The sequence below is a fragment of the Coturnix japonica genome, chromosome 18, assembly GCF_054131305.1.
Source record: "Coturnix japonica strain WE chromosome 18, WE-NBRP24, whole genome shotgun sequence".
NCBI lineage: Eukaryota > Metazoa > Chordata > Aves > Galliformes > Phasianidae > Coturnix > Coturnix japonica.
Genome location: NC_140680.1, coordinates 5,803,169 through 5,829,572, shown reverse-complemented (window position 1 = coordinate 5,829,572; position 26,404 = coordinate 5,803,169). Strand labels below are relative to the sequence as shown.

At 38.5% G+C, this 26,404-nt stretch overlaps 1 protein-coding gene across 7 annotated transcripts in view; it reads right to left on the bottom strand.

Moving 5' to 3' along the window:
• SLIT3 (slit guidance ligand 3) overlaps positions 1–26,404 on the bottom strand; it is a 427,176-nt gene that overhangs the window by 364,141 nt on the left and 36,631 nt on the right. For all 7 annotated transcript variants that reach the window (XM_085518791.1, XM_085518790.1, XM_085518786.1 and 4 more), the window contains one exon: positions 21,545–21,616. In XM_085518791.1, the coding sequence (XP_085374917.1) occupies positions 21,545–21,616 (72 nt within the window). The remainder of the gene's footprint in view (positions 1–21,544; positions 21,617–26,404) is intronic.

The window sequence follows — 26,404 nt, the reverse complement described above, 5'->3', positions numbered from 1 at the left end:
ATTCATTTATCATTTTCTTCTTCTATTTTGGCTTCCTTGTACTCTTCTATGAATAATTTATTGAAAAGTGCAAAAAATCGCACTACTGTTTTTGTTCACTCCATTAGAATTTCAATTTCCAAGATACCAATTGACAGTAATATACTCACAGTCTTCTGAACACAGAAAAGCCAGTTTTTATTACAACTAATCATGCACAAGTGAAGAATTGCACTTAATTCAACAAGCAGCTGAGCAACAGTTTGAAACCAGGAAATGGCTTACGTTTAAGTCCCATTCCGAATGGCAGAGAGCTGGAACTTCCATGACACAGAAAAAAAATCTCATTTTGACATTTGAAGCCATAAGAAATCTCCATTTCTACATATCTGAACTTCCTCTATTCTATGCTGTGTTTCTGAACTGGGATACCTGAAAATCTGAGTCCATGCCTTAGAGACCTCAAGTATGCAGTCATAACTCATATTTTACAAAATGATTCAATTTACCACAAAGATGAGGGCTAGAACCAGCTCCTGAGACAGAAGGTAGTTTCAGTAAGAACTCAATAAAGCAGCATAACAAAAAAGACTGCATTAACAGAGGATACTATTCGTGAAATATACAGGAAAAAGAAGAAAAGTAACAAAAATTACTCTTCAGCTGAACTACAAAAACACTTACAAACAATAAGTCTATTGACCAGTGCTACCTATTTCCTTAAATGCAAGAGTCTGTCTCACTGACAGCCAAATTGCCGTTACAAGGGGACTTTCAGCTGTGACCTATTATTCGTGGGTTTGTCCCAGTTAGTGTCAGCTCATGAGTTTCACTAATAACTTGTTAGAAAGGAAGATTTTCCACTATGGCTGAACGGACTCCAAAATCTTGTAGAATATCTGAAAATTCATCTTCTGATTGCATTTATGAAAATTTCTAATGATTGCAGCTGCAGAAACAAAGTGACTTCACATAACATTTTACAATGTAAAAAGTAACAGCTACCCACAACATGTCTGACCTCACAATTCAGTCTTACAATTTAGATTTATTTTTATTTAAAAACAAACAGTAAATTCAAGGGGGGAAAAAAAAGATAGCATTAAACACAGTTTGCTGAAGCAGTTATGAACTAGAAATTGTTCTTCCCGCACCAGTGATTTATCCAAGGGCAAGGAAACTTATACATCAAGAACTAATGTAAATTGAACACAATCAACTAAAGTGGTTAGTTTTCATTTCATCTTGTGTGAGGTTACACAGAAAGGTCCCAATCTCCTTAATGGGACTTGGGTGCATAGCTAAGTACACCTGCAACTAAACCTCTGGCTTGAAGCTGATGCAGCAGCAAAGAGCAAAGTGAATGACTCTCACAAAATAAATAAATAGATACACACAGCATCGGGGAGAAAAGAAGCCCAGAGGAATTAGTCGTTTAATTGTAGTAAATTATACAATGGTTAATGACAAAAAACGAAAAATTCACCACTAAGACTAAACTAACCTACATCTGTGCAGGCAACACAAGTTTTGAAGATTGAAGGAAACCAAAGGCCTACTGCAGTTAAACGCACCACATGTTTGTAACTGCTACCAGAAACAAACAAGCAGAGCAGTTTTCCCCTAGAATCAAAAAACCATGATTCTATGATGCCTGCTCCGTCCTCTCTACATCTTCATTCTGTTTATTAGAGGATTTACAATCTTTTTCAACTTTTAACATCAGAAGTCACATCCAGCATCATCTCTATTTGCTTGTGGAATAGAGCTGACAGTATTAAGCTGCTGAGCACTCTGACATTTCTGATAACTGGTTAAGCAACACGGCAGTTATTTATTTATTTTACTTCCACCATTCAAACAAATTCCCTTCTTCACTTGCGAAAGATTTGTATGAGATCAAAAGGTAGCAGAAGTGGGAACTTTTGCACAGGAAGGGAAGACACAGAACTAAGAGCTACAAAGAAGTCTCCTAGGCTTGACTGTTTTTCTGCTCTCTATTATCAGAGAAAGTTTATGCATCTTCAAACACAAAATAATTATATTTAATCAAACACTTCTGCCCTAAGGTTGTAATTATCATTGATTCACTCTAAGCTGCTAAATTAGTATTTCTGTAACGAGGCAGTTTTTCAATTAAAATTTGTCAATCTATAGACAAAGGTGAAGCCAACTTAGCAGTTAGAAGGAATCAATTTTCAACTTAAATTTGTACTTCAGAAGAAAAGTCTGTAAAATATTTATTCTTCTAAATTCCCGGATAGTTAATGCAAGTATAACAGATGGTTACCTGCCTAAATACATACAAGAAAACTGTTATTGTATATATAGGTTATTGAGTCAACTGAATTTAAGAAAGAAGAATAAAAAGGAAACACATAGGTTTCCAACATCAGGTATTCAGAATATTTACATCACACGGCTCCAGTCACCTCTCACTAAACCTGGATGCCACTGTTTTACACTCATCTCTCTATTTCTTTGCTGCCTTTGAGCACTGGCTGTTTTTCTGCACAACTGTACGCATTTGTTTAACCCTTAGTAGGACCAGATAATTCATACCCACTTCTCAGCTGGCACAGGAAGAGGAAAAATATTTATTGCCTATGAGCACTTGCAGAAATATTTTTATTTTACACAACTGGTTTAGTTTTATTGGAATTCTTGCCATTTTAATTTCAGCACAAATAAAACGGATTGGCTATTTTAAATAAGTCATGTATGCTAATACACAGAATCGAAGAGGCATTACCAACCACAGACAAAGCTGGTTCTTATCTGTCCCTCTACTACTTCGGCAAACAAGAAAGATGAAGAGATAGTATCTTTAGGGGGGATAAAGAAAAAACAAAGAGCTGTATGATTTTTCTCACTTAAGGATGGACTGAAATCCTTCTAGATCTCAACTTCACTAATAGCATAAATCCATCCTGAGGTAAAGTCAATGAGCAGCCCTCTGACTATAATGACTACATGAAACAGAATTGTCATCTCACCTCCTTTTTAGACTTATATTTTTCTCTCCATTATGCTCTTTCATAGCAAGCTAATAGTTTAGTTTATTAGAGCAGTCTGCATCTAAAACTGCAGTGATTCCCAATGTAGCATTCTGTTGGATGCAGTCTTATTTGAAAAGAGTCAGACTAAGCAAGTAACATTCTATACAGAATCGGTTCAACACAGATCTATATATTTTCTGCATATTTAATATACTCGACACGAAAAAAGGAAAATAGTAAGGCCAAAGACTGCTTAAAAATTAAGCAGAGAAAATGAAAACTGCACACTGTCCAAAGGCCAGGAATGAGATACTACAGAACAAATATTGCCATGAGACCACTGTAGGCTGCCTGCACAATGTCAAAATACTATGGGCTGTGTGCTGTGCATGCAAGCATAACATACGTGACTCAAAAAGCAAGACAAACCTGAAATAGTATATCTACGTACCTGAAATAGCATATCTGTATATTAATATTGAAAGCATAATTGTAAAATCAACTTTTTTTTATTATACTATTAAACCTATGTTCTATTGTACTTTACACACTGCATTACAAGAAATGCACTAAGAGAAATATGAATTGATTTTCAAAGCATAAAATTTATCAAATACATCAGCATAAGAGGTAATGGGTTACATCAATAAAATAAAATTGAGACTTAATAGAGACACTGGAGTAACTCCCAACACTTAGTCAACAATCTTATTAAAAATGTATTGCAAATGTTTCCTACATAAAGCAGATCATTTTATGGGATTAAATATTGTTCTATTCAGTTCTTTGCAAATGTTTATTATCATTACAAGTTTCCTGCTTCTCTGAAACACAAGACTAAAACCTTAAGTACTTCTCACTACATGATTTAAGTAATGCACAGATTTATCCCATTGAGAATTCCTACCTGGAATAATCCAGTCCACATCACTCTCTATGCCAAGTGCCACTCAGTCTTTAATTCACATGAATATTTTCTACGTTCAGTTTGTCTCTTGATATAAAAGCTGCAGACTTCTCTTACTTCAACATTCACGGTCCTCATTTTGGGGAGTTAATCACCAGGGAGAAAACTCTGCTTTGGACTTTATGGGGAGAGCTTAGAGGCATCTGAGTGCTAAGTTATCCCTTTCTTGCCTGTCAGATTCTTACTACTGGCTCTCCCCATGCACTGGCTGCACTTGGCTGGAGCCTGAATTTGCCAACCTGCATTGTTCTGCTGCAGTGACAAGGCAGAAACCACAGACAGCAACTCTGTCCTAAAGAATAAGGACAAAACAAGAAATGGCAAACAAACCAGTCCCAGAAGAAGTCAAGAAGAGTTTTAAACTATTAAAGGTATGAAAAATGTACCTAGTGCACCCCGTTTAAAGAAGAACACTCAACTCCCTGGCTAACAAGGTGCCCAGTATTTTAGAGGAACATCATGGTGCAAACCACAACCACAGTCACTATTTCTTGGGTCTCCATGCTCATTCCACAGTGCTGAGATTAGTCCTGTTCCTCTGATCTCAAAACAGAAGGTGACTCCAGCCTCTTTCCAAATTTTAACTTCCCGCTGTGATATTGCTGCTTTATGGCTTGGTGGTTTCTCTCTTTGGGTGGTGTGGGGGTGGGTGGAATATTTTTCTTTTCATCTTCACTGTTTATGCATTTCCTTAAAGCCGTACATGCAAAAAAGTTCCCATGGTTTGCAGCAGCTACTATTGAAAATTAATCATCTTTAGCACATTATATGTGGAAGTAGATCGTGAAATGCAACAATCTGCTTTACATATTTCCAGAAATGCAGATGAGAAATTCTGAGTATTTGAATGAATGCAAGATATAAAAGTTCAGGGTTTCCATGACGAGCACTAACAGACAAACAAGCCTGATGAGAAGACAGCCTGGGAAATGCTGCATTGCACAACTGTAGTTACACCAAGGTTGCTGTGCTGAAGTAAGACTGTGTTTAAGCAGAAGCAGATTTGGTACACTCTGTTTTCCATAGGGTTAGTTCTGAGCCCAGCAGGCAGTTTCATTAAAGTTGCAATTTATAGCCTATCTCCCTCTGTGAACCACAGTCTGTCCTTCTGATTTTCTCTTTTTCAACTTATCATTGGTTTCAAACCATGTATTTTCATATCAAATAATTCCTGAAGCACACCTCTCCCTTCAGCAGCTGAATTTCAGTAATCTCATTTCTTTGAATTCTCATTAATCTGGAATTTCAGACTCACCATAAAAAGGCAGCCAACAGTTAAAACATGCATGCTTTGCTGTTAGAAAAACATGATCTGATCCCAGACAACACAAGCCTTGCCCATCAGGATTTAAGACAATTCTTTACAGAAACATTTGCTAGAACATCAGGTTCTACACTTCCAGTATGCTGGTTGCCAGAAGACAGACCACACAGATCACAAAATGCAACTGGACAGAGTTTAATAACTGCTACATTTTGACAGAGACAGTAACTTACCGTATTTATGCACTTGCTTTATGAATTGCCTTGTGCTACTAAGCCCTTGCCAAAGACATGTCTGCTGCATATATTGTCTCATTCCTCCTAAATACCTTCAGGGATCCCGAGAATCAAGTCATCTTCAAAACATGCACATCAGTATTTTACATATGGAGATCTTCAAAGACAGAATATTTCCTACTCTATTTTTTTGCACAACTTTCAGCAGTTGTGCATTTCCTTTTTTCATCTGAGTTGATGACAGGGTACATTACCAGTTCTTCCAGGCACAGAAATACCCTAAATAGCTCTTCTTGTACTATTCACCCCGCTATTATGGACCTAACTCTTCTTCCAATGCAAGATCAGAATATTTCACATGCAATCTTACACGAAAACAATATAATAAAAAACACACTTCAAAGTCGCTGTGTGTGCCAATCATCACGGCATTCATACATTTAAATTATAAATCTCTTGCACACATCTGAGTATTTTTATGCTTTCATCTTAAGAATGCAGAAAACTTGAAGCTATTACTATATATTTCCAGGCAGCTCTGTTAGCTCCCCACCATTTAAAACTTGCCCTGCAGTTTCTACCTCTTCTTCCTTCACTTCTCAAACACGTGCCAGAAGCACGAGCACATTTTGTCATTGATTACTCAGGAACTTTCTCTTCACTGCAGTACAGCACTGTCTTATCCTCTGATTGTAGAATCACGTGCCTGAAGGTTCTTGTGGTGACCTCTTAATCCCTCCACTAAGATGTTGACATACCTTCTGAAACATCTTTCAGATCCTGTTGCATACCTGTCTATGCAAGCACACTCACATTGGAGAACTCTACTGTCAATACAGATCTGCAGATTGTACTTAGCAATTTTGTTTACCTTTCAGGATTAATTGATACATGCCCAAGCCCAAGTAAAGGAGAGTCTCCAAACCAGGGACTCAGCAGCTGTTGGCCATCAGAAAATACTTAGTTTAAACAAAAACATTAGGAAATAGATATTTTTCCAAGAGAAAACACATAGGAATCTCAGCCACTAACAAACCTGCCTTGGCTGCACTAGTACTGCAGTGCTGCCTGCTTACTTCATCCTAACACTGCAAAAACACTAAGTGAAAATCAACACAGACTCAGAATGTTTTTATATACTACTTACACTTTGCAATGCAAGTGCAGGAGCATAATTATATTGCATAAACTTTTCAAGTTTAGCACAGCACTTCATAGAGCTCTCAGCTGCACAGTGCTCTCTTCTTGAACAGTGGAGCTTGTGAGAGGAAAAAGCAAGAAACAAATAAAAAGGAGCCTAACCAAAAGCAAATAAATCTCAGCACTATGTAAGGCCTGCAGCTCAGGCTCTTAGGAAGCAGTTAGATGATTGCCCTTTCAGTGGCAGGTCTCGCCCAGCCAGCATCGTCATTTCAGCTGCCCTTGCCTTGCTGTGATGGCCAAAGCTGTCATGCCTTGCCCATATTTGAACAGGAACAAGATTAAGTGACTTAAGAGTTAACCCATGTAGAAAAACATATTTCATTTCTTGAATTTACTTTTCACTCTGGTCAGTTCCACCTGGTTGTCATGCTGAGGAACAAGTTCCATTATCAGATACTGGCATCTTGGTCAGCACAGCCACTAAGACCAAGCCAGCATGTAACACACCAGGCTCAGGAAAGGGTCAGTCAGTCTCACATCTCAGACTGCCAGGAGTGCCCATCAGGCTACAGCTCTGCACCCCTGGGGATGCCTTAACAGAGAGCACCCACACACCTTTCTTCAGGGGAGCAACTCAGAAAGGGCCTAACTCAGGCTGTGGGCTCAGGTGGTGAAACAAGCTGATGCTATTAATCTAACCTACAGCCTGTTCCCAGGGCAATTCAGAAGCACCAGAGAAATGGGGTGAGGAATAAATGGATGGCTATGACTGTGGCAAGGACCTGGCCACAGCCACCACCTTCCTGCCTAAGTGACACAGCCTCGCTCCACCCATGCCTTTGCAGAAGAGCTGTGCCAAGGCACACAGCACTGTGGTTTGAGAAGCAACCGCAGAAGAGTAAAACAAAATGCTTCTGTTTACTTAACTAATAGTGAATGAATAAAGAGGTTTGACTTGGAAAACTTCTGCTTGAGTGCACTCACAAATCACACCCACAGAAGGGCTGACCAATATAGCCGGTATTTATAACAGCTTGCTTCACACCAGGAAAAAAAATAATTAAAAAAAAAAAAAACCAACACCAAAAACAAGGCATTTTAGTGTACTGAGAGTAGATTTCAGTTTTGCTTTCACCTACAATTATAACCAGAGTCTCTGCAAAATACCCTTCAGTTTTTGTCCAAAATTAAAAGTTAATGTACTTTATCCCCTCAATATGCCACATTGTTTCTTTCACTTCAAAATTCAGAACAAAAACAATCTGAAACCAAACTGGAATTGCACATAAAACTTCCCCTTGCTGTGGGCAAATCTTATACAACAAAACTCAAAGCAGATTCATGGAAGAATTCTTTAAATCTGAAGAAAAAGCAGCTGAGTAGAGACTGACTTTTCATTTTTTCTCAATGTCTACAGTATTGAAATATAAGTTATTCCAGTCCACCCCTGTCCCCACACATTGTTTGGGATGTGTAGACATGCAGCATTAAAATGATGGCATGCTTGACATCAAAAAAGGAATGCGACAAGCCAAAACCAAAGTATGGCAACAATTTGATAGCCCAGCAGTGTTTTGCCCTCCTGAACCCTGGCAACGACCCAGAGGATTTGCACTCCACTGCTAATCACAAGTCTGGCTGTGGCCATTTCCCATAACATTGCTGAAATTCTCCAGAACTTGCCCTCTCAGCTCCACTAGCCGAGCCATACTGAAACTATTTGCTGTGTCCTTGGGCTGTCATTCACAGCTGCTGTGCCCCAGCCTTCTGGCCAGGTTGCAGACCTCCCACACCTCCCACTGACCCACAATGAGAGGTAAATGCTCCCTCGGGAAAGCAGTTCCTTCTGCAGAGCTGCTTTTTACACAACAGAAGTAGCAGGTGCTCCTTCCCAACTCACTTTAAAAGCAAATCATACACTTAATATTGAAGCTTAAATGTATCAAATATATTCTTGGTTCACACACATAAATAATAATTTGCAATCTCTTTCTCAAGTTAACAGGCCAGAGTAGTAGCCCCAGGAACACCCACCTTTGGCAGTGTATGATAGATAACAGCTTTGGGTGATCTGATTCTCCCCTGCTGTATCAGGAAGACAATCCAGTTTCTGACCTGTCCTTTAGTTTCTGTTACATTTTAAGAAGTGCACAGAACTAGCAGTTTTGAAGAAAACTGCAATGAAACTCCGTGTTGCTTAGATCACTCATTAAGGTTTGACCAGCTCCCAGCATTTAACCCATAATTTCAACTGAAAGTTCCTATCACAACACCAAGTCCTCCTTATAATGTTCAAAATTCTCTGCCCTTCTCTGTGTCTGCTAATTTTTATTTGCCAATGTGACTTGAAAAATGAGTCTGAGCTGCTCAGCTGTTGCTGGTAGTTTCTGAAGAAATAGATTTTCCACATAAGATTTGTGTTTTCACAAGCTGTGATGTACTGCACTTAGCAATGCTGAGCAGAACAACGTGCAGATTTACAGCAGATGGACTGTGCAGACACCTAAATCAAATTCAGCACAAGGACAGGTAATCCAGTATGCAAATAGAAATGTGTATCTGCAAAACAGGAGCATTAAGTCCAAATTGCCGTTCATAACTATGGATATTTACAACATGGGTTCTATCTGGACTGCGCAAAACAACAATATAACAAATTGTTCATTGTCTTGGTTTTTACTTGCTTGAAGAGTCTTTGTTAAACTTTCCGAACTATGTTACCATTGAATGCTATTTTTGACTTCAGGTGGTTAAGAAATGCATGCTTTCATATTAACTGACAGTGTGACCTGCAATCACGGGGCTGCAGTAAATCAGCAGGTGCAATCCAGACCAGCAGCCACACCAACCCACACTGCAGGGAGCTGCCTATGCAGAAATCCAGCAGGGCTGGCTCCTGCTGGCTATTAGATAGCTTGAATATTGGAGTAAAACCTGTGCCAGAAGATCCTCCTGTTACTGTCCTTCCCAGGCTTCCAGACAGAACAGGGATCATGCAGCCTCCTACTCTTTCCTCCTCTCACATTTTTATGGCTAGGCACCACAAGAGAAATAAAAGCAGCCAATTAGCCGATACCTGCATAAGATCATGAGGGGAAATCCAAAAAACTACTTAAATTCCCAGAAGTAGTCTCTAAGCATATTTTTATTAAGTGATGATAGCTGACAATATGCTAAAAATACATTTCCCATCTTTTTATTCACACACTGAAAAACTCTGGGGATAACTGAAATAAATAAAGGCGCCTCAAAGGCAGTTTCTGTATTTTCCCTTTGGAAGCATAAAATCGCACCGACCCCGCAATGCAGGTAAATGACCTCGTTCCTCAGCACACTCAGTGATACTGAGATGTATTTTCAGTAAGAATCAGAGCTCCGTAATTAAAACTGGGATGCAAACATTCATGAAGAGTTGCTTGATAGAGAATAAGGACTCAAAGTTGAAACACCTTCAAAATAACCAAGTAACCAATAATTTAAGAATTAAATAAAAGTAATTGTTACCTGTAAATATTTAATATAAAATGAACATTGACTCAAGGGTCTAAAATATCCCAAACCATTCATTTTCAGTTATTAGTAGTTCACATATGGAAAAAAAAAAAAAAAAAAAAAAAAAAAAGAAGAATTTTCTGACTTCTAATCCACATCTTTACCAGGAAGACTAAATGCTGTAACAGGGAGACACAAGAAGTAAAAATTAATAATATTTGAACTGGCGTATTCTATTTCTTTCTTTAAAGGCCTCTTCATGTATGTTTGTAAGAAAAGCAGAGTAACGAAGCCTTCAAGCAACCACCTTGAACAAGCACCACCTGTCTTTGTTGGGAGGAAATAGCCTACCAGGTCATCAGGCCATTCCTACAAGGTGGTTTTAAGCTGAGAAGAATCAGGTTGCACTGGGGAAATGGATGCAGCTATCAAATATTAGATGTTACAATTTAGAACACACATACAGTCCGCACCAAGGTGTGTCTACCTCTGAAAAGGATACTAAAATAAAGCTTCCAAGCAGATCCGAACAGCAGAAACTGGGGCAAAAGACATCTAAAAACGAATTTCTTTACCAAGAGCTCTTCTAACTACATTAACTTTCAAATTCTGTGGGAGTTGAGAATCCTCAGCTCACACTCACACAAGATGCTGATTACGAGCATATCTTGCACCTCTCAGGCACAGTATCTCCCAGTACCCACCAAAATCCTCTCTGTTACGTTCAATCTTTAATTTGGAATAGTAAAAAAAAAAAATAAAAAATCTAGTATCCTACCCACAACAACTGTCAAATCTCAAACCAGCTAAATGTTTCCATAATATAACACTACATATGGCAAGTAACGTACATTGGTTGCTCCGAAAGTAATGCCTCCTATGTATTTCCATGGAAACTGAAACAAAGAACACAGTAACACTATTTTTTCACATAGTCACCATCAGCATCTGCATTTTCACCTGCAACGAGCATCCCTTTGCTTCATACGTGCTTCCACATCAGATGCCATTGTGTCAGTCTGCCCTTCTGCTGCCATCTGTCAAATGGCAAAACATAATGGGAAGCTGGAGGGAAGGTTCAGCCTCTACTACCATCTCACCTACATGCACTTCTGGTGCCCTGGGTCACCAAGACAAAATAGGAAGCATTACTTTCAGAGCAGTCCTTGTATTAACTCTCATGGTAGCTCAGGTAATAGGGGATCTGTGGAGGTCACCTGGTTCAACTTCCCACTCACAGCACAACCAGCTTCAAAACCAGACATAGCTACTAAATGACAGGAAAAAATCCAGAACAGTCTGGCTACAGGGAAATAAAAGGGACAAATGACCTTGACAACATAATACTAAATAAAGAAACCTTAAAAATCAGATGTCAGTTGGGGAAAAAAAACAAAAAGCAACCAACAACAACCTGGTAATGGCTGATTCAAGACAAGCCATGACCTCTGTGTCTACAACTAATCCCCACACAGTCTGTACAGGTGAAAGCAGCTGAAATGGGTGAACATTTCTCTGTCAAGCATCTGTTGACTAATTCAAACCATGCAGCTTAATGTTACACATCACTGTCACTGGCTACCCAACTCTGCAGAAATTCAGCGGAGACATCATTACCTTTAGCCTCCCTAGCTCTTCTCCAGCGTTCAGCATTCATTGGTAATTGAAGAAGCTTGTTTCAAGTACAAGTATCTGAAATTTCAACTACAAATGTACAAAGAAGAAAACAAGCTCACCGTTATTTATTTTTAACCTAAAAGTCTGACATCAGTCTTAAAGCCTGTCGCACATCACTGCTACCCACAGACCAATATAGTGACAGATTCTTGGTACATGCACTTATTTTAAAGTACAAAGAAATTGGATCCTCTCATTGAGCAGGAGCCACAACAAGTTGCAGCTGTGAGAGAGTGAGGTAAATCCTCATTTTGATCATGCAGTAATGTCATTTAGAAAAAGGAGTAAAAAGCATCCAAAAAACCAAAACAAAACAAAAACCAAAAATCCAGTCAAGCAACTGAAATTCCAGTTTTTTAAGATAAAACAGTGCAAATTCTGAGGCCAAGAAAAAGAAACATCAATTTTTTTTTTTTAAATCAAGTTCACCACCACCTGGCAAGTGGCATTCTGCATTCCTCACTGTTTGCTGCCATGTCAGGAAAAAAACCAACACCAACATTATTGCTGTGATCCCTCCAGAGCTTGTAATTACTGCTGAATATGAAGTAAACTAAATCAAAACTAAGCAGACTAACTTTGCAATGCTAATGTAACTCAATCCCACTACATAAACAACTAATAGAAATATGGTACTAAGCACTTCCCACAATGTAGCTAATGGAAGGAACAAAACAAAACATACATGGAGTTTCAGTAGATAACTTGTGTTGGCCACTGACTAATGCAGCGCTATTCTTATGCAGGTGAGGACGTGCTACCACATCCTCTCAATAAACCCAGTAAAATGCATTGCTAAGATTTACATGTCTTGTGGCAGCCGTCCTTATAGCGCTGCTATTTCAGTTTTTGGCAGCAATAAAAACACACACTACGGTTGAAAAGCATCATGCCTCTAGAGTAAAGGCTGGCAAGTCAAGAAAGTACCTCCTACTGACCAACACTGACCAGAACAAAAGTGATTAAGAATCAGTCACAAAAACAGCTGCCAGTTCTGAAGAAAAAGCACCAGCAACTAACAGAAAATAAGCACAATAACAAGTTAGCTCTGCTCCCAATAAGGGAGTGTAAAGCATGGGAATAATCTAGCAATAACTGAGAAAGTGTAGAATATGAAAGTGCAAGTACAAATGAATCCAGGAAAAAAGCAAATCTCTCACCCTTATGTATAACCAGTGCAACCAGTAAATACTGGTTGCACGAATGCTAAGTGTAGGAAAATCAGTTTCAGTCTGGAAGACTGATAATGTTCCAGAGCGCTCAGCAGCCCCTTTGCGCTTCCAGATGTACAGAAAACATGTTGAGACAGGACTGGCACAGTGATTTTATCAGAACTAACACAATAAACCATTTGTTTTTCACGATGGTGAGACAGGATGCAAGATTATTTTCTTCACACGAGAAACTAACTGTAAAAGGATAAAATTTGTATGCTGCCGTATTGATCAACTTGCTTTCCAACATTTTCCACACACAGAGTTCAATAACTGTCGTGGCATCTTGCACAAAAGCCACTCAAAATATAACATGCCTGCACACAACAACAAGGATTAAGTAATTTCTTAGCAACTGGTTCCTGAAAAAATACCTTAATGGATGTGTTCCCAAACAGCCTATCAGTATGTTAGTCACAATTAGTCATATTGGAAAGGCCATGGCAGTCTGCTGAAGTTCCCACTGACTGGAAAAGGGGAAACATAACCCCCATTTTCAAGAAGGGAAAAAAAAAAAAGAAGATCCAGGGAACTACAGGCCAGTCAGCCTCAGCTCTATGCCTGGCAAGACCATGGAGCAGGTCCTTTTGAAGGCCCTACCAACGCACGCAGAAAATAAAGATGAGGTGGTTGACGGTAACCAACATGTCTTCATCAAGGGCAAGTCACACCTGACAAACTTGGTAGACTTTTATGATTGAGTTACAGCATCAGTGGATAAAGGAAGAGCAACTGACATCATCTACCTGTCCCATACATCCTAGTTGCCAAACTGAAGAAAAACGGATGTGGTGGATGGATCACTCACTGACCATTTGGCTGGATGGTCACACTCGGAGAGTTGTGGTCAGCAGCTCAATGTTGAAGTGGGAACTGGTGACAAGTGACATTCCTCAGTGATTAGCACTATTTAACATCTTTGCAGGTGACATGGACAGTAGGATTGAGTGCACCCTCAGCAAGTTTGCAGATGACACCAAGCTGAGTGGTACAGTTGACACATTAGAGGGAAGGGATGCTACCCAGAGGGACCTGGATAGACTTGAGAGGTGGGCCCATGCCAACCTCATGAAGTTCAACAAGGCCAAGTGCAAAGTTCTGCACATGGGTCAGGGCTATCCCAAGCACAAATACAGGCTGAGGAGAGAGTGGCTTGAGAGGAGCCCTAAGGAGAATGATTTGGGGGGTGTCAGTCAATGAAAGACTCAACAGGAGCTGGCAGTGTGCACTTGTAACCCAGAAGGCCAACTCTATCTTGAGTTATATCAAGAGAAGAAAGACCAGCAGTGTCAATGAGATGATTTTGCCCCTTTTTTGTCTCTTGTGAGACCCCACCCGGGAGTACTACATCCACTTCTGGGGCCCCAAACATAAGTAGGTCCAAAGGCAGGCCATGATCAGAGGGATCACCCCTCCAAGGACAAGCTGAGGGAGTTGGGACTCTTCAGCTTGGAGAAGAGAAGGCTCTGGGGGGACCTTATAGCAGCCTTCCAGTACCAGAAGGGTGCCTACAGGAAAGCTGGGGAGGGACTTTTTATAAAGGCATGTGGCAACAGGACAAGGGAAAGTGGCTTTAAACTGGAAGAAAGTAGATTTAGATCAGATATTAGAAATAAATTCTTTACTGTGAGGGTGGTAAGATACTGTAACAGGCTGTCCAGAGGTCGTGGATTCCCCTCCATGGAGGCATTCCAGACCAGGCTGGATGGGGATTTCAGCAACCTGGTCAAGAGGGAGGTATCTACAGCCTACAGCAGGCGTTTGTAACTAGATGATCTTAAAGGTCCCTTCCAACCCATATGATTCTAACAAATTTAACAGAGCAAAGCAAAAGACAACTACTTAATTCCAAATATGCTTCATACAATTCCTGACTGGTATTTGCATTTTTATTGCAGGAAATCTCAAACTTCAACAGTGGAATTACTATATATTTGAATTAGCCCTTTAAGCTCCAAAGCGTTATGTAAGAAGAAACATGCTAAAACCAGCTCTTAGAATCTTTTAACACACTGTCATGAGTCTCCATTTTCAGTATGTTACAAAGAGCTAAGAAATAAGAGCTGCTCAAAGGCACACCCTGTATCACATCCTCCTCTTAGTCATAAGACTAAGAAGATAATAAACCTCCCTTGCTGATCTATTTCTGTAACAGTGTAATGTTTCATGACTTACAAGAGTAGCAACTCTTTAAGAAATAAAATTTAAATAACTTGTGCAAGTTTACAATGTAGGCTGCAACTGTGACATGAAACCACCTCAGTCTGGATGAAGTCCCTCCAGATTAGCTCCAGGTTGACCCTTTTGAAAGGCAGGGTCACACAGACACATGCTTCAGGCTGAAATCTCACCACTTCTCTCAGCTGAAGGAGATTTAAATTAGAATGAAATCCTGGATCACTCATGACTGTATTTCAATAGGAACCACAGAGCGTTTACAAGTTATAGCAGTACTCATTTTGCTGACCTTTTAGTGTCTGAAACATTTGAAATAGGTATGACCTATAGCTCCCATGAAACATACTGAAAAGTTCCAGAAAGCCCGAGTTCAGCTTCCCATTGTACACATTACAGCTTTCAAGAATAAAACAGAATAAGAATTAAAACAAGGCAGCGTTTGGTTTGTGTCATTTACTCACAATAACATTTACACACAGAGCACTCTGAAGTCACCATAAATCTCCGCAGGTAAAGCTGAGTTCTACTGCTGTCTAAAAGCAAACAGGAGACTGAGGTACCAGAAAGCCACTGATGGAAAAAGACCTTTCATTTTTGAAGTCACAGATTAAAATCCAGACCCCTGAGCAGCAGGAGTTATCCCTCTTGTATTTTGGCAGTGACTGAGTCTCCTGCTACTATCCATATGAACACCAAAAGCAGCACTTATTATTTGCAAGGTATTTCCAGAGTGTTTGCATGGTCTTTAATAAGACATGGAATTTAATCTCATCTTTAACCTCAGGATGACAGCCTATTATGGAAAGCAATGGAAGTATTTACATTATCATTACTATATTTTTCCTGTTAAGCAGATGAGATGTCTGTGCTTTAGGCCACTAGTTCATTTGTACGGTCACTTCATTTAAGGAAAAAATGGCCTCAAACACAAAAAGGATGTTAAACACTTCTATCACCTGTTAACCAACAAAGCTGTATCTGTTCCCTACTTTCACTTAGTTTCAAGAATGAACATTTACAAGGGAATTTGCAAGTGCTCATTTTAATTATGGCCAGGAACCTCAAACAGTTCTGGACCTTTCACTAAGCCAAGCATTCAGCAAAATGCTTTTCAGCTGCTCTCAATGCTCAGCCAAGGATGAAAGTTCAAAAGAAACTGACACAGGAATTAACTAAAAAGCATGTTTTTAAACAAAAGCACAATCCATACAGCAATAAATTATGAACAAAATGCACCATGATGTGCTGATGTCTGCAAACTAGCTGTGGTGTAGAGACCAAAGCAGCACGTTAAAGCAGATGCAGAAAGCATGACACACCACACTCCTTCCAGCAGGCAGTCAGACCAACATGGCTAAGCCAGCTTCTATAAAGAAGGAGCCTACAGACAACTGTTCAGAATACCTACATAAATAATATATTTGCAGATGTAATCTAACTGTTCTTTGACCACACTGCAACCCAACAGGCTATTTAACCCTCTTGAGTTTAGCAAAGCAGCCCATGGCTTTAATGCATGCCCCCCCCCACTCTGCAGAGGTCACTGTGAGGAATGCCTTCCCAAGCTCACCTTTACCATGAAGAAGAAGATGCAGAAGAACCATACTACCCCAACTAAGGAATGCTTGAATTGTGCTAACAAAAGCAAAAGACTGAAGTTCTGAAGTCAAACATAGGAAAGTGGTAAGCCAGAAATACTCACCCACAGTGATCGTATTTCATGAATTCTGTAATAGCTGTTAGTCATGCGAAAGCTATCATAACAAGAAGTTGAGTCACTATGTTTTGCCCCCAGTTTTAGGTTTTCTACTCTAAATGCAGAAGTTGAAGCATTTCAGACTGGCATTTCAGAGCATACACCATCACAAACCATTCCTCCAGCTATCCAGCTGATGAGCAGCCATGGCATTCCAACAAAGCTGTTCTGCTGTAGTCACATAAAAGCAGCAAAATGGCCTGTCCCACCAACAGCTGTTAAAAGGAATTTATCAGTGTGAATTCCGTCTGTCATCTTTGAGTGAAATTACTACAAGTCAATGCTGCTCACATCACTTATAAAAGGGCCTTGAAGCCATAGTTCTCAGCTAAGCAGGATACAGAAATCACAAACAGCCCTTTTACATCTCATGCAGGATAATCACCAACATAACTCCATGCACTTGGTGTATCTACAAAGCCTTAGAAGTAATGGAACTCACTTTCTGCATTGTTAACATTGTGGTCTCTCATACTTGACAAGAAAACTATATTCTAAGAAAGATACACTAAACAAGGAAGTGGAATAGCATAATTCATAAAAGAATGTGGCAATGCCTTCAGAGACATTTACTCCCACAGAAATCACAAGAGAAACAAAGGACACAATAAAGCTATTTGATAAAGCAAATCCTCTGCTGCAAAACACTATTTCTCAGCAGTCACCATCTTTAGCAATGCATTTTTGCCAGCAATTAGCATCACCTCATTGTGCCCTTATCTGTTGCTGGGTCTCTGTAAAAGCTCAAGCAAGTGCCAACGCATGTTAGTCAGTGCCATTTTTTCCACATGGGAGAATTCAGTTCCATCCCTTTGCTTCATAAGCACTTCCAGCCTCTACTGCCATCTCACCAATGTCCATTTCTGATTTTGTGGACCAGCAAGATAAAAGAGGAGGCATTATTTTCAGAGCTGCCTTCACATGAAACCAATATTGACATGAGATTTCATAAAACCTTAACGCTCACTTCCACACAATTCGGGAAGACAATTTTCCACATCCTCTCTTCTACAACTTCCCTTCTGAGACACTCAATTCCACCCTTCTACTCAGTCCCAGAAATGAATAAGCAGTTGTTCAGTGGTTGAAACTAGGAATTCCATGCTACTGCAAATGTCACCAGTTCCTTCTGGAAGAGAAAACCACCTGTAAGCTTCTTCAGCTTCTCAAAACAACAATTCTGGATTATTTTTTTTTTCCCTTTGTTAAACTTAGAATTTCATAAGGCCAATCTTAGTGTTAGAAAAACATACAAAGCATTCTCCAGTTTTGGATTGTGTTAATTGGAAAGTAATGATACAACTTCATTTAATATATTATCTCTCAGACCTATAATGTGCTTTTAGAGAGTGCTTTTAAGAAAAGCTACATCCAGAAAAACAGACACCGAGGAACAGAATAAGGTTACTATATAAGGAAGTGGCAAATTAACCTTACCAATTGTGAGTCCCCTGAATTCTTGGGCTGAACACCAACCAAAATACTACATCTCTTTTTTTAAAAGCCAAGGAAAATACGTTACTCATATAAAATCCTTTGCCATAAACCACCTGCTCACACAAATTGACAATAATCATCTTCTTAGAAAAAAGTTGCCAAAGAGCACCCCTAATACTCCAACTGCGCTTACTTCCCTTAAAAGATGGAAACAAGATTTTTGGTCAGTATAATTCTAAATAAGCAATTTTACAGAGAGTAAAGTGCCACAACGAGGGCGGAGCCTTTTGACACATTTTCATGTGTTTCCTCAAAAAGATTTAAAATCTTTTTTTTTTCCCTAATTTTAAAAAATAAAAATAGCTTTTTGCACTAATTTAGACAGAAGAAAAAAAATCCATCAGTGTCCCATATAAAACTGATGTGTTTATATATTAAAAAAAAAAAAACAAAAAACCTGCTAAATACATTATTTGCAACCAGAGCCAAAAGGAAGATATAAAATGACTTCAGCTTGATAAATGGTATAAATGCATTCCAGCTATCTGCAGCAAAGATCTCTGACCTAATGCACATCATTCTCAAACCAGAAATGCACCCCAGAGACCAGCAAACACTTACTGTAATTATTTACTGTCTTTTCAAAAGACCCACTGCGATTTATATACAGTAAAACTACAGTTATTGTATGTGGAAAAACCACAAAAAAAAACCATGCTGTTGCAGCCTGAGCTATTTTGTCATGGCAACACCATAATTCAACCTGATATAAAAGCCGAATTGTCAGTATCCTGCTTTAGTATGAAATGATAATGGAACTGAAAGTCAGAGATCCATGAGATCTCCTTCCAAAAAGGAGAACAGAAACAAAAATAAAGGAAACACTCAGAAAATTTATCAACCAGTCCCTTTTCCAAACATGGCTTCTGAAGACATCCATTATAGAAAAGCTTCTGAATTCAATGAGATGATACGATTCTGCTATTCCATGCTCACAGCTTGCTAAGGGTCAGGCTGCAAAGGAGGGTTTACAAGAGACAGTTCTAAAAGGTCATGATCAAGTTTTGCACCAATCCAACACATGATCCTCATAGCAACAATGAAGATCTGTAAGAGGGCTCGAAGGAAAGCAGAATTCAGCAAAATCTAATCCACACTACACCTGTACAATTCAAACCAGCAGACACTGACTTATCTGAGCTAACTTCTGAGTCCAGGCACATTGTGCAATAAGATAACAGCTCTGCACAGCAAACCTAGAAGCATATTATTTATCAAGGACAGCTCCCTGAGTAATGCAGAAGCCACAGAGTTCCAGCTGCTCCTACCAGGAATCGCCTGATGAAGCAACCTAGACATAACCAAATATACACAGTGCACAAACACTAACATCAAAGATTCAGACAATTTTGTTTTTAAAAAGAGATGGACAATATTAATGTACAAAAATATAAGTTAAAGTAAAGATGATAAACAATTAGTATCATTAAAACTGCTTTTTATATAGACACATGCACAGAACAATACGTGTCTCCCATTTGGCTGTGTGCATGCTTTCTAGCTTCCAAGTTCCCTTTAGAAACAACAAAAGTCAAAGAGACACCGAGTATTTGCTGGCACTTCTCCAGTTATCAAAATCTCAGCTACTTATTTGACTTTTTACAGTGAAAGGTAGACCATATTAGTTGTCTATCTCACAATAAACTAGGAAACTCACTATTCAAGTGCACACACAGCCATGTTTATAAACTTCATAAACAAATTTTACACTTTATTTTAATATCAGAAAACAATAACCTAATGAGCAAAGCTGCTTTTTACATACTTGGGTTTCCAATACTTCTTTGTCACATTTAATCCCTTCTATGATTATAATTCTTGCTTTTTCCCCAAAAAGGCTCAATTTGAGTAAACAGTATCTAAAGCTATACAATTTTTTTTCCATTTCTGGAAATGCCTTTCCATGATTCAGATTTCTCATTAAAGGCACCTGCAGTGTGAATTATTAGATACTGAATTATTTATCCTAGATAAAACATTTAAGAAGCTTAAAACCAAGGAAGTCAAAGCAACAGAGAAATGTCAGACATTCCCACTAGAGATTTCAACAAAGGGTTCATTCAGCAACTACCTAAAGACTCTTACCTAAACTAAAGCAAATAAAATCCACAAGTCATAGCCATGCCTTCTAGAATAAAAGGCTCAAAACCTAATGAAAATCTAATTTTGTGGGATGTTTCACATTCCATCTATGGTTAATTAGCATATGTAAACATATGTTTCTGCTTTGCATATACACTAAATGGGACAACAAAGCCTAGGCAACACTGTAAAAGATGTAAGGATGTTGTGTATGTTGGAACTTTGAAAGTTGTAGAACAAAAGCAAAGGTACCTGAAGTGCAGAGGTTAATTTAGAAGCCCTCTAAGTTATTATCTACTTATTCACTCAAATTTTATTAGTTATCATAAAGACAGCATCTCAGTGACAACGCAGTGATCTAAGTGCACTACGGTGACAAGTTAAGAAACCAACAGTGCCAAATGGACAGATGTCCTAAAATACACCAAGTGTGTGTTTGCAGAAGAAAGAGCATATCCAGACAGTTTTCTGCTCTAATCTTTCAAGTACATCACTGACAGGAAAACACTGATCTATAATTCAATTTCCAGAAGCAACAAGACAGGAGAAAAAGTGTACCACACTGCCTCAACAGTTTATTTGGTCACATATTGAAGGTATTAGAACAGTTATAAAACCTCCACATGGATGCAGCGATTTTTCAGCCACCCTATAGTAACTTTTCAATGTCACTAGCCAAATCCTAGATCTTGCAAACAGATCTTCCATAAACAAACCCAAGCCTAAAACAAAAGCTTTAAAATATAATTAATTCTTCAGGAAAACAGATTGGATCATAAGTTAACCTTTTAGATCCTGGCAAAGTTTCTTTCAAACAGCTTTCATCTACCTCTTTCAAAGGTAGATTGTCCTTTTCTTGCCAGTAACAGTGCAAGCATCTCCTTATCCATATGTTCTACTGAGCAATCAGTACACACAAAGTACACCCAGCACCCTAAAAACCTTTACAACCTAGCAGTTTTGGTACCATGAAACCTCTTACCATAGCCAAAATACAAACATGCAAATCCATGTAAGAATAAGGAACATACAATAGAAATATAAATTGGATTGTACTTACAATCTGGTCAACTTCTGCGTGTTCTGAAAAAGGAGCTCTGGAAGAACTTGCAATTTGTTCTTGTTCAGACGCCTAAAATGTTAGAATTAGAACAAAAATTATATTGCCATCTCATTTTAAAAGTTTATCCCATTATGCATAAACACAAGAAGCTCCTATTGTATTAAAGCTTATGTTACAAATTCAACACAAACTGCTTCATGTACGTTAATCGTAGATGAGCTAAACAGATCATGCCATCTGCAGACCACCTGCCTACATTCTTGAGGTAGGGAGTCAAGTGACAGTCACCAGAAAGTTTGAATGTTTCAATACGGATGAGTACACATTTATTTATCTTCAGTTTTGCTCTGGATGCCTTCCAGTAGTGAAACGTATGGCCCCCATATTCAGCAGTGCATTGAGGAATATGTTGTGCTCTGAGGAATAATTAGCAGGAGTTATCTGGATTTCTCTTTTGCTTTACGTTTTTGTCTTTTTTTCCTCTTATTGTTTCTTCCACTGACAACAAAAACAGTTACTTGCTTTCAGTCCTAACGAATGTTGTTTGCATGTTGAAGTTGGCATTAGAATTCACACAGCTACACCACTCTCAAGAGGGAGATGGCTTCTTCCATGTGCCTCAGCATTAATGTCTTCTTGCCTCCCTTCTTCCCTATCTACTTAAATTTCACCTTGATAACAGATGTCTATTTGCTAGAATTTTGACCATAGAACCAAACCGGAATTTTCAGAACCTACTGATACTTCGCACTCAATATCTGGTGTCCAGTTTCCTTGCAAGTGAGTTATTTTGCTCTTAGGATTCAAAATTATTTTTGAATTGAAAGGCCTTCCTCAGTGATCACTCTGACCTCGTGGGGTTAGAAATGCAATCTTCATATGGCTACCATATGAACAAGTCTTGCAAGAGAAAGCAGCAGTAAGGGAAAGGGGAATTATTTACTTCTCTTTCTGACACCTATAACAGATCAAAGGCTGGATATGCAAGCTTGCTTACAGAGCCTGAACACGTATGCGTTAGGCAGGCTGCTTGCTGACATAAGCAGATACAGAAGTTGGTTATTTCACATCACTTTTAACAAGTAAGCAATTTAATTTCTGAGATAAATGAACAAATCAGTAAATAAAACACTAAACATAAACATAGGAAATACTAAGCACTTGTCTGTGTTTGGGAAAGTACACATATGAGTTTTCCAACTGGATTCCTTTAGTGGTGTGAAATTTCACACTTCTATATTGAATCAAGCTTGCCTTTTCTTTAAAACACAGAGTGTTCAACTTCATCCTCAGTACATTCATATTTTTAGTTAAATACACATATTTTATAGAAAAAAAAGTCTTAGAATACAATGAAAAAACATTTGTGACAATACAGCTTCATATTACAACCTACTGTTCACAGACAGTAAACATTTCATGTTGGTCTAAACATGCTGTAAAATTTTAACACAGTACTGCTGGAAATGAAGAGCTGATCTTTTCATACTGCAGCAGAAAACAAACTAAAACCTCCTGTCAAGACCTGCACCATTAACTCATTGTAAGTTTGCCTCAACTCATGCATAAGCTTGGTTTTCAAAAGAACTCATCCACACATTAGTGCTCCTGTATGTGATAAGCACGTGATGCTGTCCTCAGTATACTGCAATACATACAGTATTTCTGTCAAATTGGGCTTGCAGCTGCTGAGTCAAAGAGGTGTAAGTACTGAAAACTACAAGAACCTGAGGTAATAACAAATGTTTTAGAAGTCCACGGTACTGTTTTGGTTCAACCTATGGGACTCTACGACCATTTCCATCATTTCCTAAGACTTGCTTCGAGTCGCAATTTCTGCCAAAATCATTTCATTCACAGTTTGATCCTCAGGGGAACATGGGAAACTAATAGGGTGTTGTTTCTCTTCACCACCACATATGGTACGTAAACAGATCATAATTCAATATTCACCAAAGGCTAGATCAGTCCTTATAAACTTCTTATACATTTATATTCCTTATCATCTTATACATTTAATATAGTCATAATTACTATGTAGCAGTACACCACCATCAGACTAGGAAAAATCCCAGTTACACTTCTTATTTCTCTTCCTGGGACTGAGAGAGAGTTTGTTACTGAAGTTCTTAATATGGAAAGTATCAAACTACAGGACAAAATTCTTTTAAATTTCATTAAAGAAATACTGAATTGTCCACAATTATTTAAACAAACAAACAAAAAAAAACAACCTCCACATGATCATTAATTAAGCCCTTTTTCCTTCAGTTCAATGGGAAGTGCCAAGTATGAATGAAATGTAATGGAATAGCTCCTAATGCATCATTTTATGCTAACTTGATTTTATCCTCATCTACCAGTAAACCCCATCACATAGAAAGAAACTTCAAGTGAAAAGTGAAGCAAGCGCTGGGAATGCCAGCACAGGGCAGGACAAGCTCTAACGTAGCACTCTCAAGCAGAGCTTCAATCATCAGCTACGCACTTTCTCCAGTATTGAACAAGACATTGCGGACAGACACAATAAAATAGGAGGCATTACTTTCAGAGCAGATCTTAACAAGTGCCAGGACCCTTGCCCATCTGGGGGGTCTCATGTCCTGAAGGCAAGGGGAGGAGAGAAACAAAGGCAGTGTCAGTGTCAATCACAGACTATCAAGGGCTCTTAAAACAACAATGGAGAAGTTATTAACTGTGAAATTCCTACCTTCCTGGCTCCAACCAGGCTAATAATATTTCTTCCTCTGGCTGAAGCTGGGATAGGAGAAACTTAACTATTCAGATCCCCTTGACTGTTAAAAAAGAAACAGCCAGTGGAGGTGAGAAAGAGAATGCTGCCAGCCTAGAAGTTGTTTGAAGAAATCTATTCACAATAACTGCATGAAATAGAGGGGGTGGGGGAAAATCCACAACTCTATGGGTTTTTATGCTTATTTATTTATTTATTGGATAAATTCTGTAGGAATAAAAGTATCTCAGTTTTGATAAGAGAATTTTAAATCAGTTGTCATGGATCTCTTGTATTTACATAATAAGAAGGGTCGCTTCTAGGTCACAGACTGCTGTCTCAAGGAGTTCCATTCACAATGCAAGCAAAGGGGAGCTACAGCTAATCTAAATCAAAGGCTTGATCAGTAGGAATAGAAAATAAAATGTTCAATATGTAAGTACAACTATACATAGCAAGATAAGAGTCCGCAACTTCATAGCTCTGTGGCCATTCAGACGTGGGAAACAGTTTTCTATTTCATAAAATGACTATTCTAATCAGCCACCCATAAAAACTTATCTTTCTGAGACGATCATTACAGTCTTTTGTTCATAAATAATTGAAACTACATTGTTGTCTATTACAAATTACAAAGAATCCCATTTTAGTGATCACGCTGTTGTTTGTCACTTACTTGCTCAATATGTCTTTGTTCTCAAAGCCTGCATAGCTAATGGAAGATTTCAGAAAGTTTAGGAAGAATGATATAAACTGTCAGTTCTGCTATTGGGCCTTGCAGTTATTTAGGGCCTAGAATATAATAACCACCTTGGTTTTTTGCGTTTTCTTTTTAATATATAATAGTTAACTAGTTTTTACACCCAGAAAATGCACAATATCTACTGAGCATCAACAGCTTTATTGCAAAATCGAAGCATTACATGTCTGTCAAGATATTAGTAGTACTCCATTCCCTCCCTTGCAAGTTCAACACCTTTCAAAATTGATTCAAGATCTGTATTCTCATTACTACCTAATGTTCAGCTCATTCTTCAACAGAAAGTCAGAATTACTCTGCTTTTAAATGTTTAAAAGGGCTAGTTTTAATAGAGCAGTCCAGCTTTTAACACTCAGTAATTATCCAAGTAACATTGGGTTCACTCTCCAATTTGGTCATTTATTCTGTTTCACACTCAAAGCATCTGGTTCTCATTTGGCAATAAACAAGTTAGTTTTTTCCTCCTTTGTTATAAGGAGCTCTATAGCATTGTCCTTGGAGAAGAGCCTCGGGGAAAATGATGTAGCTGAAGCAGTTTCTAAGACTTCCTTTAAGAGCAAAGCGGTTACATCACAAGCTTGGGTGTAACCAAGAAGCAATAAAAATGAAATAATGCATAACAGCAGACTCAGGCAGAAAGACGGGAGTTATTGAATTCTAAGAAGTTTCTATGTTTTCTTTTTTAAACTATGCTGACTTAGGAAGCAGTGAAGTAAGAGCACAGTCAATTTCATTCAGTAGTTTCATCAGAAGACCCCATCATCATCAAGAAATATGTTGCTGTCATTAATGCAACTTCTTCACCTGCTTTCTAGCACTTATTTTTCTAAGACACTGCAAGTGTCAACTTTGTCCGTTACTTTTTCTCAGCTTTTCTTCATACTAATAAACATGGAAATAAAGGCAGGTGATTTAAAGCAGGATTTCAAGAACGCTACCACAAGGAAGTCCATTGCAACCATTTTACAGAATCATGGTTTCAAACACATGAATTTCATTTACATGAGGTGGTAGTACAGAAGCTTTTCCAAGAACTGTGAAAGTCGGCACTGTATGTTGCTAAGATTCTGTTTTTTAGAAAGAAAACTGTTTACAACAGTTACAACTTTGAGATTCCTTATTACAAACATAGCAGACTGGGTGGTCCTGGTTCACATTTTCAAAGCTGTCAAAAGCAATAAGCTCCACTAGTAACTTTTCATTAAACTGAAAAAGATTATCCATCTTCTATCAGAAGCAGACGATATTTGTCTTTGCAGGAAGAACCAGCATACAGTACAAACTGGTAACTCAAGTTTTCAGTGGTCCATATAAGAATCCTTCCTTTTCTTCTATATCGAAAAATATATTACAAGATGAATGATAG